The sequence below is a fragment of the Danio rerio genome, chromosome 12, assembly GCF_052040795.2.
Source record: "Danio rerio strain M-AB ecotype USA chromosome 12, GRCz13ab, whole genome shotgun sequence".
Classification (NCBI taxonomy): Eukaryota; Metazoa; Chordata; class Actinopteri; order Cypriniformes; family Danionidae; genus Danio; species Danio rerio.
In genome coordinates this window covers 49,132,532-49,145,000 of record NC_141032.1, presented here as the reverse complement: position 1 = coordinate 49,145,000, position 12,469 = coordinate 49,132,532, and the positions used below count along the sequence as shown (strand labels likewise).

Genomic DNA, 12,469 nt, shown 5'->3' with positions numbered 1-12,469 from the left:
ATCAACTATGATACTTTCTTTTGATTAACTTGCAGTAATTTAGACTGAGAGAATCACTGAATCTTCAAACTGAATCTCAGGGCCCTATCATACACCCGGCGCAGTGTGGCACAAGGCGCGGCGCAATAGTCTTTTGGTAGTTTCAGCTTGGCGCAAGAGTTGTTTTGAGGCGTTGCGCTACGCTGTTTAAATAGCAAATGCATTAGCGCTCATATGTGCGCCCATAGATGTTCTGGTCTAAAAAGAAAGGTGTTCTGAGGCGGACCGCTGGCGCGTTGCTATTTTGAGAAACTAAAATAGATTTTTCATTAGACCAAAACAAACTAACAAACCGGTCTAAACTCCGGCGCAGAGTTGCTCCTCGCTTACACACTGCTTAATACACACAAGAGAGCAATAGGCAAATATCTTTACATATGACAAAAATTTTAATATTAAGGATATATATAGGATATAATAAGAATAGATATAGAATATAAATATAAAGGATTAAAATATTACAAAACATATTATTTTCTAGCCTACATAAATATGAAAAATCACTGCTTTCATGTCTTCTTCATCTCGGGAGGCTTTTTCAGTTCATTCATAACAATTTGCTTTTGTATAATGTTATTATTATCAGCAGTATTATTTATTATATCCATATTTATATTTGTTTTATTAAAAACAAGCTTAGATTTGCCCACCTGTCAGGTTTTAGACCATATGGGGCACAGCATGTGTTTTAGGATATAACTCAGGTTTTTGAGCACATTTTGTTATTATTGTTCATTTATTCGTTTGCTGGAAATTAGAACTGAATTTAGAAATAGTTTTGAAACGAATTTTTGCGCTTAACAAAAGCAGATTAATTATTTATAGACTAATTGATGTCTGTGCGTAAATGTTTCCCTATCCAAGAGCGAAAGTGAAAGTAGATCCACTATCTCTCATTCTCACGCAGTAGATGCTCTGTTAAATTGTTTTCTGTTTTTCCACTTAGACTTACTTTACATCCTGTAAATAGCGAATGTGTTCTTGGCGCGACGCAGCTGGCTCTTAAAGGGAATAGGAGAATTGGTTTATTCTCAAAACACACCTATAACTCATTAAGAAAATAAACTCAACCCTTTTAGACCATGCACCATGGCGCAAAGCGGATTTTCCCGTCCGTAAATTAGCAAAAATGCATTCTGACATGCCCTGAAAGCGTTTGCGCCCTGCGTTTTGCGCTCTGCGCATGGACCATCAGAACAGAGCCCTCAGTGTTTAAAGCGCTTTGTTGAAGCTCTACCAACAGAATCTCTGACAGAAAATAATCCAGATTCAACACTTAGTTGGTAAAACAAAAACACCTGGATGTTAAAATACACATTAATTAAAACATACACCCTCAAGACTCTGTGTATTCACTAATGTAATAAAAATCTTGGGAACCAGTCAAAATCATTTTCAGTGTGTCATTTTGAGCTCTTTTTACTGGTACTGTGTTCAGACTCACCTGCAGTCGCCCCGTGCTTTTCATCAGACAGGTGCTTGACCCCCCGCAGGTCATGCTCGAAACCTAATTGGTTAGGATATAGTCACATGACCCACTGATTCTCTCTCTATTTATATAAAGGGAGCTGAAGAGCTGAACCCGCCACAAAGCAGAGCAAACCCTGACGCTTCACACACTGTGCTGGTGGGGATGTTAGTGGGGGTTCTGAGTGCACCGATGAAGCAGAGGATTATGGGAAATCACAGCAGTTTGTGTCCTCAGTAGGAGACTGAAAAACATTATTACATTCTTCCTGCTGCTAAAGTAATCTGTCTTGTAGGCTAAAACAAATGTATTTGAACATTTCTAAGTGCACAGCACACATTTTTGAACCAGATTTAATGTAGAAATTTCTAGAAAATGTACAAATTATTAGAAAGATGTGGCAAATAGCACTGAAATAAAGGTTTCAGAATACTAAACACTTTCCTTGTAAATTGCTTTACTTGATGGGCTGTTCATAAGACTGTCATTAAACATTAGAATCATGACAAGTCACGTCATTAATGTGAATGAGATTTTTATGCATGCTTATGACAACTGTTATTAAGTGTCATTTGCGCATGAAAACTTAAATGGAAAGATGACACTGTTTGTTATGAAGATTCTTTGTAATAATTTGTCCTTTTCTAAAAAACGCTACATTAAATCTGGTTCAAGAACAGCTTCTGTGCGCTTGGAAAAGTCAACACACTGTAACTTTAAGTCAGAATTAATATTTCAAATATTCAGATTTTAAAAGGATGCAGATGTATAATGCAGTGCTGTTTTAGTGTTGGTCAAACAATGAAATAATATTTGAAAGTAGCTTTTATATTTAGTTTTCATTTCAGTTTTAATAATTTGGTATTTCTGTTTTTAAAAATTATATATCAAAAATGATATACACCCCCGAATTGAAGTCATTTTAGTAATTCGATACAGTAACATTAATAAAAGGTTTTTAAACTTTACAGTTTTGTTATGTAATATATATTATTTAAGATATTTTCAATGTCAATTTTTTTGGTTTTTTTGAGACACGGCATATATATGTATACATACATACATACATACATACACACAGCCCCTCTGAATTATTAAAGCCCCTGTTATTTTTTTCCCCACAGTTTTAATAACTCATTTCTAATAACTGATTTATTTTATCTTTTTTCATGATGACATTAAATAGTATTTTACTAGATTTTTTCATGACACTTCTATACAGCCTAAAGTGACATTTAGAGGCTTAACTAGCTGACTTCAACTGAATATATACACGTGTATATATATATATATATATATATATATATATATATATATATATATATATATATATATATATATATATATATATATATACACACACACACGTGTATACACACACACACACACACACACACACACACACACACGTGTGTATATATATATATATATATATATATATATATATATATATATATATATATATATATATATATACACACACACACGTGTAATATATATAACACATGTAATATATATATATATATATATATATATATATATATATATATATATATATATATATATATATATATATATATATATATATATATATATATATATATATATATATATATATATATATATATATATATATATATTTTATTTTTTTTTTTTATGAAGTAAGAATTATTTGTGCCCCCTTGAATTTTTTCCCAAATTTTATTAAACAGAGCAAGGAAATTTTCACAGTATGTCTGATAATATTTTTCATCTTCTGGAGAAAGACTTAAATACTTTATTTGGGCTAGAAAAAAAAAATCAGTTTTTAGTTGATAAATGAGCATTTTCAGGTCAAAATTTTTGCCCCTTAAATATTTTTTCGATAGTCTCCACAGAACAAACCATCGTTATACAAAAACTTGCCTAATTACCCTAACCTGCCTAGTTAACCTAATTAACCTAGTTAAGCCTTTAAATGTCACTTTAAGCTGTATAGAAGTGTCTTGAAGAATATCTAGTCTAATATTATTTACTGTCATCATGGCAAAGATAAAATGCATCAGTTATTAGAGATGAGTTATTAACACTATTATGATTAGAAATGTGTTGAATAAATCTGCTCTCCGTTAAGCAGAAATTAGGAAAAAAAATAAACAGGGGCTAATAATTCAATGGGCTAATAATTTTGACTTCAACTGTATATATATATATATATATATATATATATATATATATATATATATATATATATATATATATATATATATATATATATATATATAATTTTTTTATAGCAATTTTAGTACTCTTGTCTAAATTTATTTTATTTCAGTTCACATCAGTAATCAAATTCTCCAGAATTATAGTTAAATAAATGTTCAGCGAAGTCAACTTTTACAACACATTTTACAGGTTCATTTGCAAAAACTACTTTGGTTAAGTGCTGTCACACACTGCCATGTTTGCCAATCACTTATAAAAATAGTTTTAAGGTAGCTTAATTAACTTTTTTCTTTGACTAAAATAAATAACATCTGACAGCAATGCAAATGAATCTATACAGCAGGAACAGAAGCGTGCAGGAAGTTTGCGCTCTCTCTCCACTAAGGACAAAACTGCTGTGCTCCATGAGTTTCCTTCACGTCTGCTGCTGTGTTCCCAACAACAGCTCAAAAACACAGCAAAAGTGGGAGAAAAGAGGAAGGAAACCAGAAAGAGCGCGTGCTTTACCTTCCAGAGGGGTGAGGTTAGAACCCTTTTTTCCATCCAGGCCATGCTGAGAGTACTGTTTGAGCAGATTCTGAGCCTTACGAATGGTGCCTGCTCCCATCAACACCCACAGAGAGACAGAGAAGAAGAAGAAGAGGAGGAAGAAGAGGAGGAGGAGGAAGAGGAGGAACACCGTGAGGAAGAGGAAACCCTGATCACCACTGCAGAGGAACAACCCAGAGCAATACACACCCTTCCAGACTACAGACAACACACTACTAACACAATCACACTCGTCACACACACACTGTACAAACAGGTACATATATACAGACACACACATAAACAAACACACACTCTCAAACACAAATAGGAACATACTTGAGTCCACACACACACAGACATGCACACACACACACTCTCTAAACTAAATACACACACACACACTCAAAACTGCACACACTAACAGAAACGTGCATTCACATACACAAACACACTGTACACAAGCACGCACATACACACAGACATACTATACATATACACATGCAATGCACAAAAATCACATCACAACTTCTACAGCTAAACAAACTGAAACACACATCTCCCTCACACACACACACACAAACACTGAGGAGAAAACACAAGCGGTTAATCCATCACAGCGTTTACACTACAGCATTGTGTTGTACAGTGATGTTAATGCAGTCAGGAACACTAGCGCTGCTCAAACACATCATCAAAACCATTACACACACACACACACAAACATCATCATAAACTCATCCTGGACACACACACACACACACACACACATATGCTTAAACACAGGCGGGGGTCTTAAAGGGGTCAGATCATCATTTACATCATCGGATCTCATTTAGATCCACTAAGGGATTATTTTACATGCTGCTGTTTATCAGCAGTACATGAGAAGCAGATCGGTTAAAAACTAATGATGTGTTAATTTCAGGATTATTACTGTCAGGTAACACTAAAAATAATACTTGCAATAAAGAAAATGTTAAGTGAAATAACAAAATAAAATCTGATAAAATTTGGTTTATGTACTATAATAATAATTAACACTGAAATTAAAATGATTAAAAACTAGACTATCAGACGTACAGTATTTGTAAAATAAAATGTTGTTAAAATAAATTACTGTTAAATAAAAAAAATGATGTTAAAATAAATAATAAAATAAACAAGTTTTGGAAAAAATGTTAAATATTATATTAATTCTAATATAATATATAACTGTGTGTCATTCAGGTACAAAAGCAATATTTTTTATTTAGTTTACACTGAAATAATGAAAACAAAAAAATGTTATTATTAAAAACCAAACAGATATATTTAGAATTAAATGAAAATGACAAAAAAAACTTTGTCATTTAAATAAATAATAAAATAAAAACAATAAAAAGATGAAAAATTGTAATTAAACAAAATATTATATATTTTTTATGCATTGAAATAAAGCAATGTTAAGAGAAATAAAATAAAATAAACAGAAAATTCTGCTTCAAATCATTTTCATTTAGTTGACATTATAGTAACTAAAACTGAAAGGAAAAGGATTTACAACTACACAGACATATTTAGACTAAAATGAAAATGACAAAAGATTTAATCATTCAAATAAACAATAAAATAAAACAAAGTCTAAAAATAAATGTATTTAGAAAAAATGTGAAATATCGAAATTAAATAAAATGTAATTTATGCCTTGAAATAAAATAATGTTAACAGAAATAAAATAAAAATAACATTCCCAAAGCAATCATTTTAATTTAGTTGATGATACTATAACAACCAAAACTGACTTAAATTACTTAAAAATATATATAAATAAGTTTAGGAAAAAGGTGAAATATTGTAATTGAATAAAATCATAAAATATAATTAAAATAAATAATGTTTAAAAAATTTAATAAAAAACAAAAAACGTTTTTTTTTTTCATTTAGTGAAAACTATAATAACTAAAACGGACAATAAAATGATTAAAAACTGAACAGACAAATTTGGATTTAAATGAAAATGACAAAAGATTGAGTCATTTAAATAAATAATAAAATAAAATGAACTATAAAACCAAACACATTTAGAAAAAATGTGAAATATTGTAATTAAATAAAATGTAATTCATGCTTTGAAATAAAATAATGTTAAGAGAAACAAAAATAACATTCGCAAAGCAATCATTTTAATTTAGTTGATGATACTACAACAACGAAAACTGACTTAAATGTTTTTATTAAATGATAAAATGATTAAAATCTAATCTAAAATGATTAAAAAGTACTTCTTAAAAATGAGAATGAACTAAAAAACCTGCAAAAATTGCATTAAAATTAAAAGAAAATGATTGCAGTTAAATAAAACCATTATTTAGCAGTTGTATGGCTTAAAACAAAACGATATTAAAATAAACAAAACAAAAACAATCATTTCCCTAAATTAATAATTTACTTTTTCATTTAGTTGATATCTCAAATTAACTCAAATGAAAGAAACACATTTATAAAAGCATGAAAAAAACAACAAATATTCCTTAAAATGTCATTTAAAATAGAAAAAATAAAAATAGATTTAAAATATTAAAGAAAATATTTAAATGAGGACACTAAATAATTATCAATCTGTTCTTGCTGATTTGTTTATTATTTAATTAAATTAAATTACGTTAATTATACTTTATAATATTATAATAACGATAATTACCTTTAGTATTTTCAAGTATAATGAGCTAAATTATTCAAATTGATTCAAATCAATAATTATTAAGATGATTGATATATTGCATGCTTTAATGATGAAACGCCCCTTTAACAAGCAGTTCAGATGCAGTTTCTTCAGCAGTGTGTTATAGTGTGCGCTCTCAGAGATGACAGACACACTGGTGTGTGTTAGTGAAGAGCAGAGCAAACACAGCGCCGCCGTGTGGTGGAGAAATGAACATGCTGACAGGTGTGTGAGGGTTAGTAGAAAACACACAATCTCACGGAAAAAAACAAAACGAACGTGCTCTCTGCTTCCAGAAACACCATGACTCAACTACCATACAATCTCATACACACACACACACATCCAACAGACAGGAATCAACACACCGCATATGTGCTTTAAAGTACTAGTTTTCCTGGTGTATGATGGAGGTATGAAAAGAAAACTAACACATATTATGCACTGAGTCTATCACTAGTGTGTGTGTGTGTGTGTTTGCTTTTTCACATTGGTCTTAATTTCATTCATTCAATTTTCTTCGGCTTAGTCCCTTTTTTATCAGGGGTCACCACAGCGGAATGAACCGCCAACTTATCCAGCATATGTTTTACACAGCATATGCCCTTCCAGCTGCAACCCAGTACTGGGAAACACCCATACACACTCACACTCAGCACCCTGGAGGAAACCCATGCCAACACGGGGAGAACATGTAAACTCCACACAGAAACGCCACCTGACCCAGTCGAGGCTTGAACCAGCGACCTTCTTACTGTGAGGCCACAGTGCCGACCACTGAGCCACCGTGTTGCCCGTATGTGTATTATATATATATATAAGTGTGTATATGAGTGTGTGTGTGTGTGTGTGTGTGTGTGTGTTTATGTGTGCGTAAGCTCTGGCTCTAAAAACAAGCAAGCGATGGCCACGTCACAACACATCTGCATGTTTACCTGGGATGTAGACTGACATCATCAGACAGGAGTGAGACAGAAGAGAAGCACTGTTAGTAAGAACACTAGGAAACAGGAACAGGAAATGGAGGCAGAAACACCTGTGATCCCTCCGGAACCCAAAGACAGAGGCGGCCTGGCAAGGTCAAGGGTTAAAGGTCACTGACCTGGTCTTTTGGGGGCCTTCTTGGTGGGTGTCTCCTTGCGTTTGGTCTGGACGGCGGGCGAGTGGATGGCGGAGGTGGCGCTGTTTTTACGGAAATGCTCCTTCAGGCCTTTAATGGAGCGATCCAGCTGACTGGAGCGGACCTGGAAATACACGTTCATGAAGTCTGCGGACACACAAACAGACACACATGAGAATTAGTACACAAAAACACACACCCTGTGCTCAAATAGAAGTACAGATACTCATGTGTAAAATGACTTTGGTACTAGCTACACTTTACTACTCAAAAAGTAAAAAGTAAAATTGAGAAAGACCTCAAATACGTTCTTAAAGGGCAGCTGTGATGAAAATCCTCTTTCTTTTGTAAGCTGTTTGGACAGAACTGTGTGTAGGTATAGTGTGTCCACAGTCATACTGGAGAGATATAAAGACAGTAAGTCTCTTTTTTTTTTTAAATTCCTAACGTTAAAATAGGATCCAAATCCCTCTTATTTTGAGGCCGACTGCAACTTGGTGTAGGAGTGCAGTTTCCCCGCCCACTGAATTGATTGACAGACGCATATTAACATGTCTCTGTAGTAATGCATATAACCATAACAACAAGACAGGACGTGCGCAAAGCAACCGGGATTAAAAGATTGATGATCCTAGCGAGCTAAACAGATCATCATCAAATGTGATCAAGAATGAGTTTCAGAGGTTTAACACGCATTTAAAACAGTGCATGCTTGTAATTAATTACAGCGATTTACTTCAGCTTTGCTTCATCCCCGCAGCCGTGTGTCAGAACATATATACAAGAAGATGCTTCAATCCCGGTTAGTGGACGTTAAATCAGGTTTATTTTGTACATTAACATGAATGGATATTAACCTGTATCCTCTCACATTTGTTGTGCAAAAACAGTGCAAAGTTAAACGCGCGCGGGTGTGTCCGCTGTGTGTGTTTGTGTGCGTGAACTTTGTAACGACAATGAGTGTGACTAATTGCAGAAAGGCTTGAATTAACTCCCCAACAAATACATCAAATACTCATTGGGAAAGTTCTTACTGTAGTATTTCTCACAAACGTTACAGGAGATCTGCTTCCTTCATGGTGTCACTGTGCTGTTTATCTGACACAGCGGAGGCGGAGATTGAGGCATATAAACTATAAGCGCAAGCTTCGATGACGGCCCTTTCCAACCTCCTCCTCAAAATCATTTTAAAGTTGGACGAACTTTGTGCTGTAACTTTTGCTTTTTGTCGCTATTAATACACGCACTGCGGACTACACATATAAAAACTTCTATTCTCTCCAACACCAGTGCGCACACAGGCAAACTGCACACACACACGCATCAGGGCATTACATAAACTGCGTGGGTGTATATATGGACTAAACCATTCCCTGCTTATACTACACTTCGCAGAGCGAAAAACAAGACAATTTCTTCCATCGTGGCTAGTGTGGCACAGATGCTAGAACCCGCCTTTATGCATGCGCAACATCGTAAATTGTATGGCAAGTGTAAACGCATGAATTGGATATGGGTCACAGTTAAAACAACGTGTAAACGGACAGGCAAACAGATCAGATATGGGCAACAAAACTGAATTGGGCATCAAGACTTGACAGTGTAAACGGGGCCTTTGACAGGCACGTGGGAATGGTAGGCGGTCAGAACCAGCATTAAAGGCACAGGCCACCAAAACAGCTAAATGGTGTTTAAAGAAGAAACTCCTAAGATTCTGAAAGGTGCTGCTGGGGCGAGACAGTCCTTAGGTGCAGCAGGCAGGCACTATTCAGGTACAGAGGGAGAAAATGTGGCTGTATTTTGGGGGCTTTGATATTTGTGACAATTGTAATGATTGATGGGTCAAATGACATTAATCATGTGGGACACAAAAAAATCACTGATGTATTCTGATATTCCTATGCGTAAAAGCACAACTCTTAATGATTAAGTGAAACGTAAGAGAAAGGAAAGGCGTCTCCGGCAGAGGGCGCGCCGAGCCAACAAATCAGCTGGACGAACTCTCTGTGAACCCCTTGCTACTTCAGATGACCCTCTTGCTAGTAGTCGAACTCTGAATGAACTCCCAACTTGTACTTTTGCTGAACTTTCTACCGAGTTCACGCACCTGAATTTAAGTGCATAACTATATAGCACATTATAAATCAAGGCTTATATTAAAATGCCTAAATGTTGATTTATATGATATAATGTACTCTTGATGACTATATATCTGTCTTTTTACTGTTCAAGTGATTTAGCATGCTCCTTGAATGCATGATTTAAGTAGTTTTGTGCACCTGTGTTTAGGGTTGATTTATGAATAGTCACTGAGACACTGAGTATAAAAGCTGATATGTACTCTTCAGCTTTGCGCTTCCCGACTTCTGTTCATTGAGGTTGGTTGCCCTTTGTCTCTAACGGGAGGCAAAGTAAGGATTTCTTGTTTTCTGTTTGTCTTTTGTTTGTTCTACTTTTTCACTGGATTTTATTTTATTAATAAAAGTGTATTTTATTAATTTTCTTCACTGGAGTGGACATTGACTTCATTTTCCAGAACCCATCTAAGTTACCCTGTGTGGTAAAGTATGCTCTAAGTGAAGTTTTTAAACTAATTTCGAGAGGAGCACGTGATATAATTGACAGCAGCTGGCCACCTATCTACACTCACTAGTTAGCCAATCAGATCTATCCTAACCCACTATAAGTAGCCTAGCTAGACATTACTCCCTTATCTTCGTTTTCCGAAGAAACCCCCCATCCACCCCTTTCTCCTCCTTTAAAAAAAGGGAAGCTCTCGAGAACCACCTGATCTCGTACTCCCCTCACATGCTCTATGGACCTGGCGGGAGCCCTGGGCTCAACTATCTCCGAGCTCAGGGTTCTCTCCCGGGACAGCATGCCAAACCTGCTTACAGCTGTCAAGCAATATCTAAGTGTGAACTCTTGAATTTATTCTTTTGTAAAATACATTCTTTAAAGACGATCCTTTAACTAAACTCTTGCTAAGAAATATAGCTAAGGGAGGATCCTGATCTTAACTTTGTTTAATTAGGGTGATTAAATAAAGGGAAATCAGCACACAATGTTAAAAAAAAAAAGGTTAAAAATCTTCAAGGGGACTGGATTAACATTTCACTAAACCAAAAGGTGTGAATGTTTATTGTTTTATGTTAAGATGTTCAGTTGGCTCTTTTTTTGTGTGATAATTCTAAATCAATAAACAAGAATAACCTGTAATGAGTCTCGTATTCAGTATAAAGTGACACTTTTAAGTACATTACTTGTTACTGTAATTTCCCAAACAGTAATTTTTAGGAAAAGTATCGGATCGGTATCAGCTTTATTTTACTTGGTATCGGATAGGAAACCAGTGGTATCACACATCACTAGTTCATATCGCCTCTGGGCATCTTCTTCAATGTGCACCCGCATTGACAGCTTTGCGCTTGAGCGCCTCCAAGTGGTGTTTACTGTAACTTTAGCAGCTCTGTGCACGTGAACAAAAGTGCCAATCTGATTGGTGGAGAAAAAAAGAGCATGAGGCGTTTCTTTAAAAATGACACTTTTACCCCTGCTGTTTTGCGCATTGGTGTGCACGATCACATTAGCGGCCATTATTTAGTCATGAGGCGTTAAATGTCAACATAACGCGAGCAAAAAGCGGTGTGAACAGGCCTTAAAAATAAAATGTTGTCAGAAAAAAAAATAGTGATCAGTAAATGTGCTTCTATCATGTGTTTCTAGTTTATGCACATTTTTTCAATAGTCAATTGAAAACAAAACCATTAAGGTGGCTAATAATATAGACCTTAGCATTTAACTTTAAATATACTATAATTTCTTGCACCCATTAGCTGAAAATAAATAAATAAATAAAACGTATATCAGGAGTTTGAATATTTTTCTATATTTGGATTAGAGTGTGTGTGCATTGACCTTGGTTGCGTCCGTACTCCACCAGCCACGCAGAGATGCAGATGATGTCCTGCAGGACAGCTTCGGGCAGGTGCTCCAGCGTCACCTCCTCCTGCACCTCCATGTCCTCGTCTCCTCCGATGGCGTCCAGGATGAGGACGGGGGGCACTGGCTTACTGTAGCGCGTTAGCAGACTGCGAAACTCAGCCTCCAGCAGCTCCTTCCCTTTCTCAAAGCGAGCTTTCTAAAACACCACAGATAACCAACTTAGACTTAATAACTAAATGATTACTTGACTTCTGGTTGATCATTTGGTATCAGAAGTGGCTTATATGAAAGGCAAAGGCCTCTAGATGACGCTTATTTGAGCACAATAAAATATGATCATGCCTTTAATGATTTCATTAGGACAGTAAGGTCTGACTCTGCTTAGACTAAAGTCTCATCAGTGAACAGAAATAATGTCCAGTATAGAATATAAAGTCCTGCTGCAGTGGAGACAGAATGA

At 35.0% G+C, this 12,469-nt stretch overlaps 1 protein-coding gene across 12 annotated transcripts in view; it reads right to left on the bottom strand.

The window, feature by feature from the left end:
- The window catches only part of exoc7 (exocyst complex component 7), a 43,054-nt gene that overhangs the window by 25,777 nt on the left and 4,808 nt on the right, over positions 1–12,469 (bottom strand). For 3 of the 12 annotated variants that reach the window (XR_015503365.1, XM_087274863.1, XM_087274866.1), the window contains exons 5-7: positions 11,983–12,205; positions 8,047–8,211; positions 4,220–4,309 (exon numbers count right to left, since the gene is read on the bottom strand). Coding sequence is in view for 9 of the 12 variants with exons in the window: in XM_087274863.1 (XP_087130989.1) it covers positions 4,220–4,309; positions 8,047–8,211; positions 11,983–12,205 (478 nt within the window). In the remaining 3 variants the exon portion in view is untranslated. 12 annotated transcript variants of the gene reach the window in all.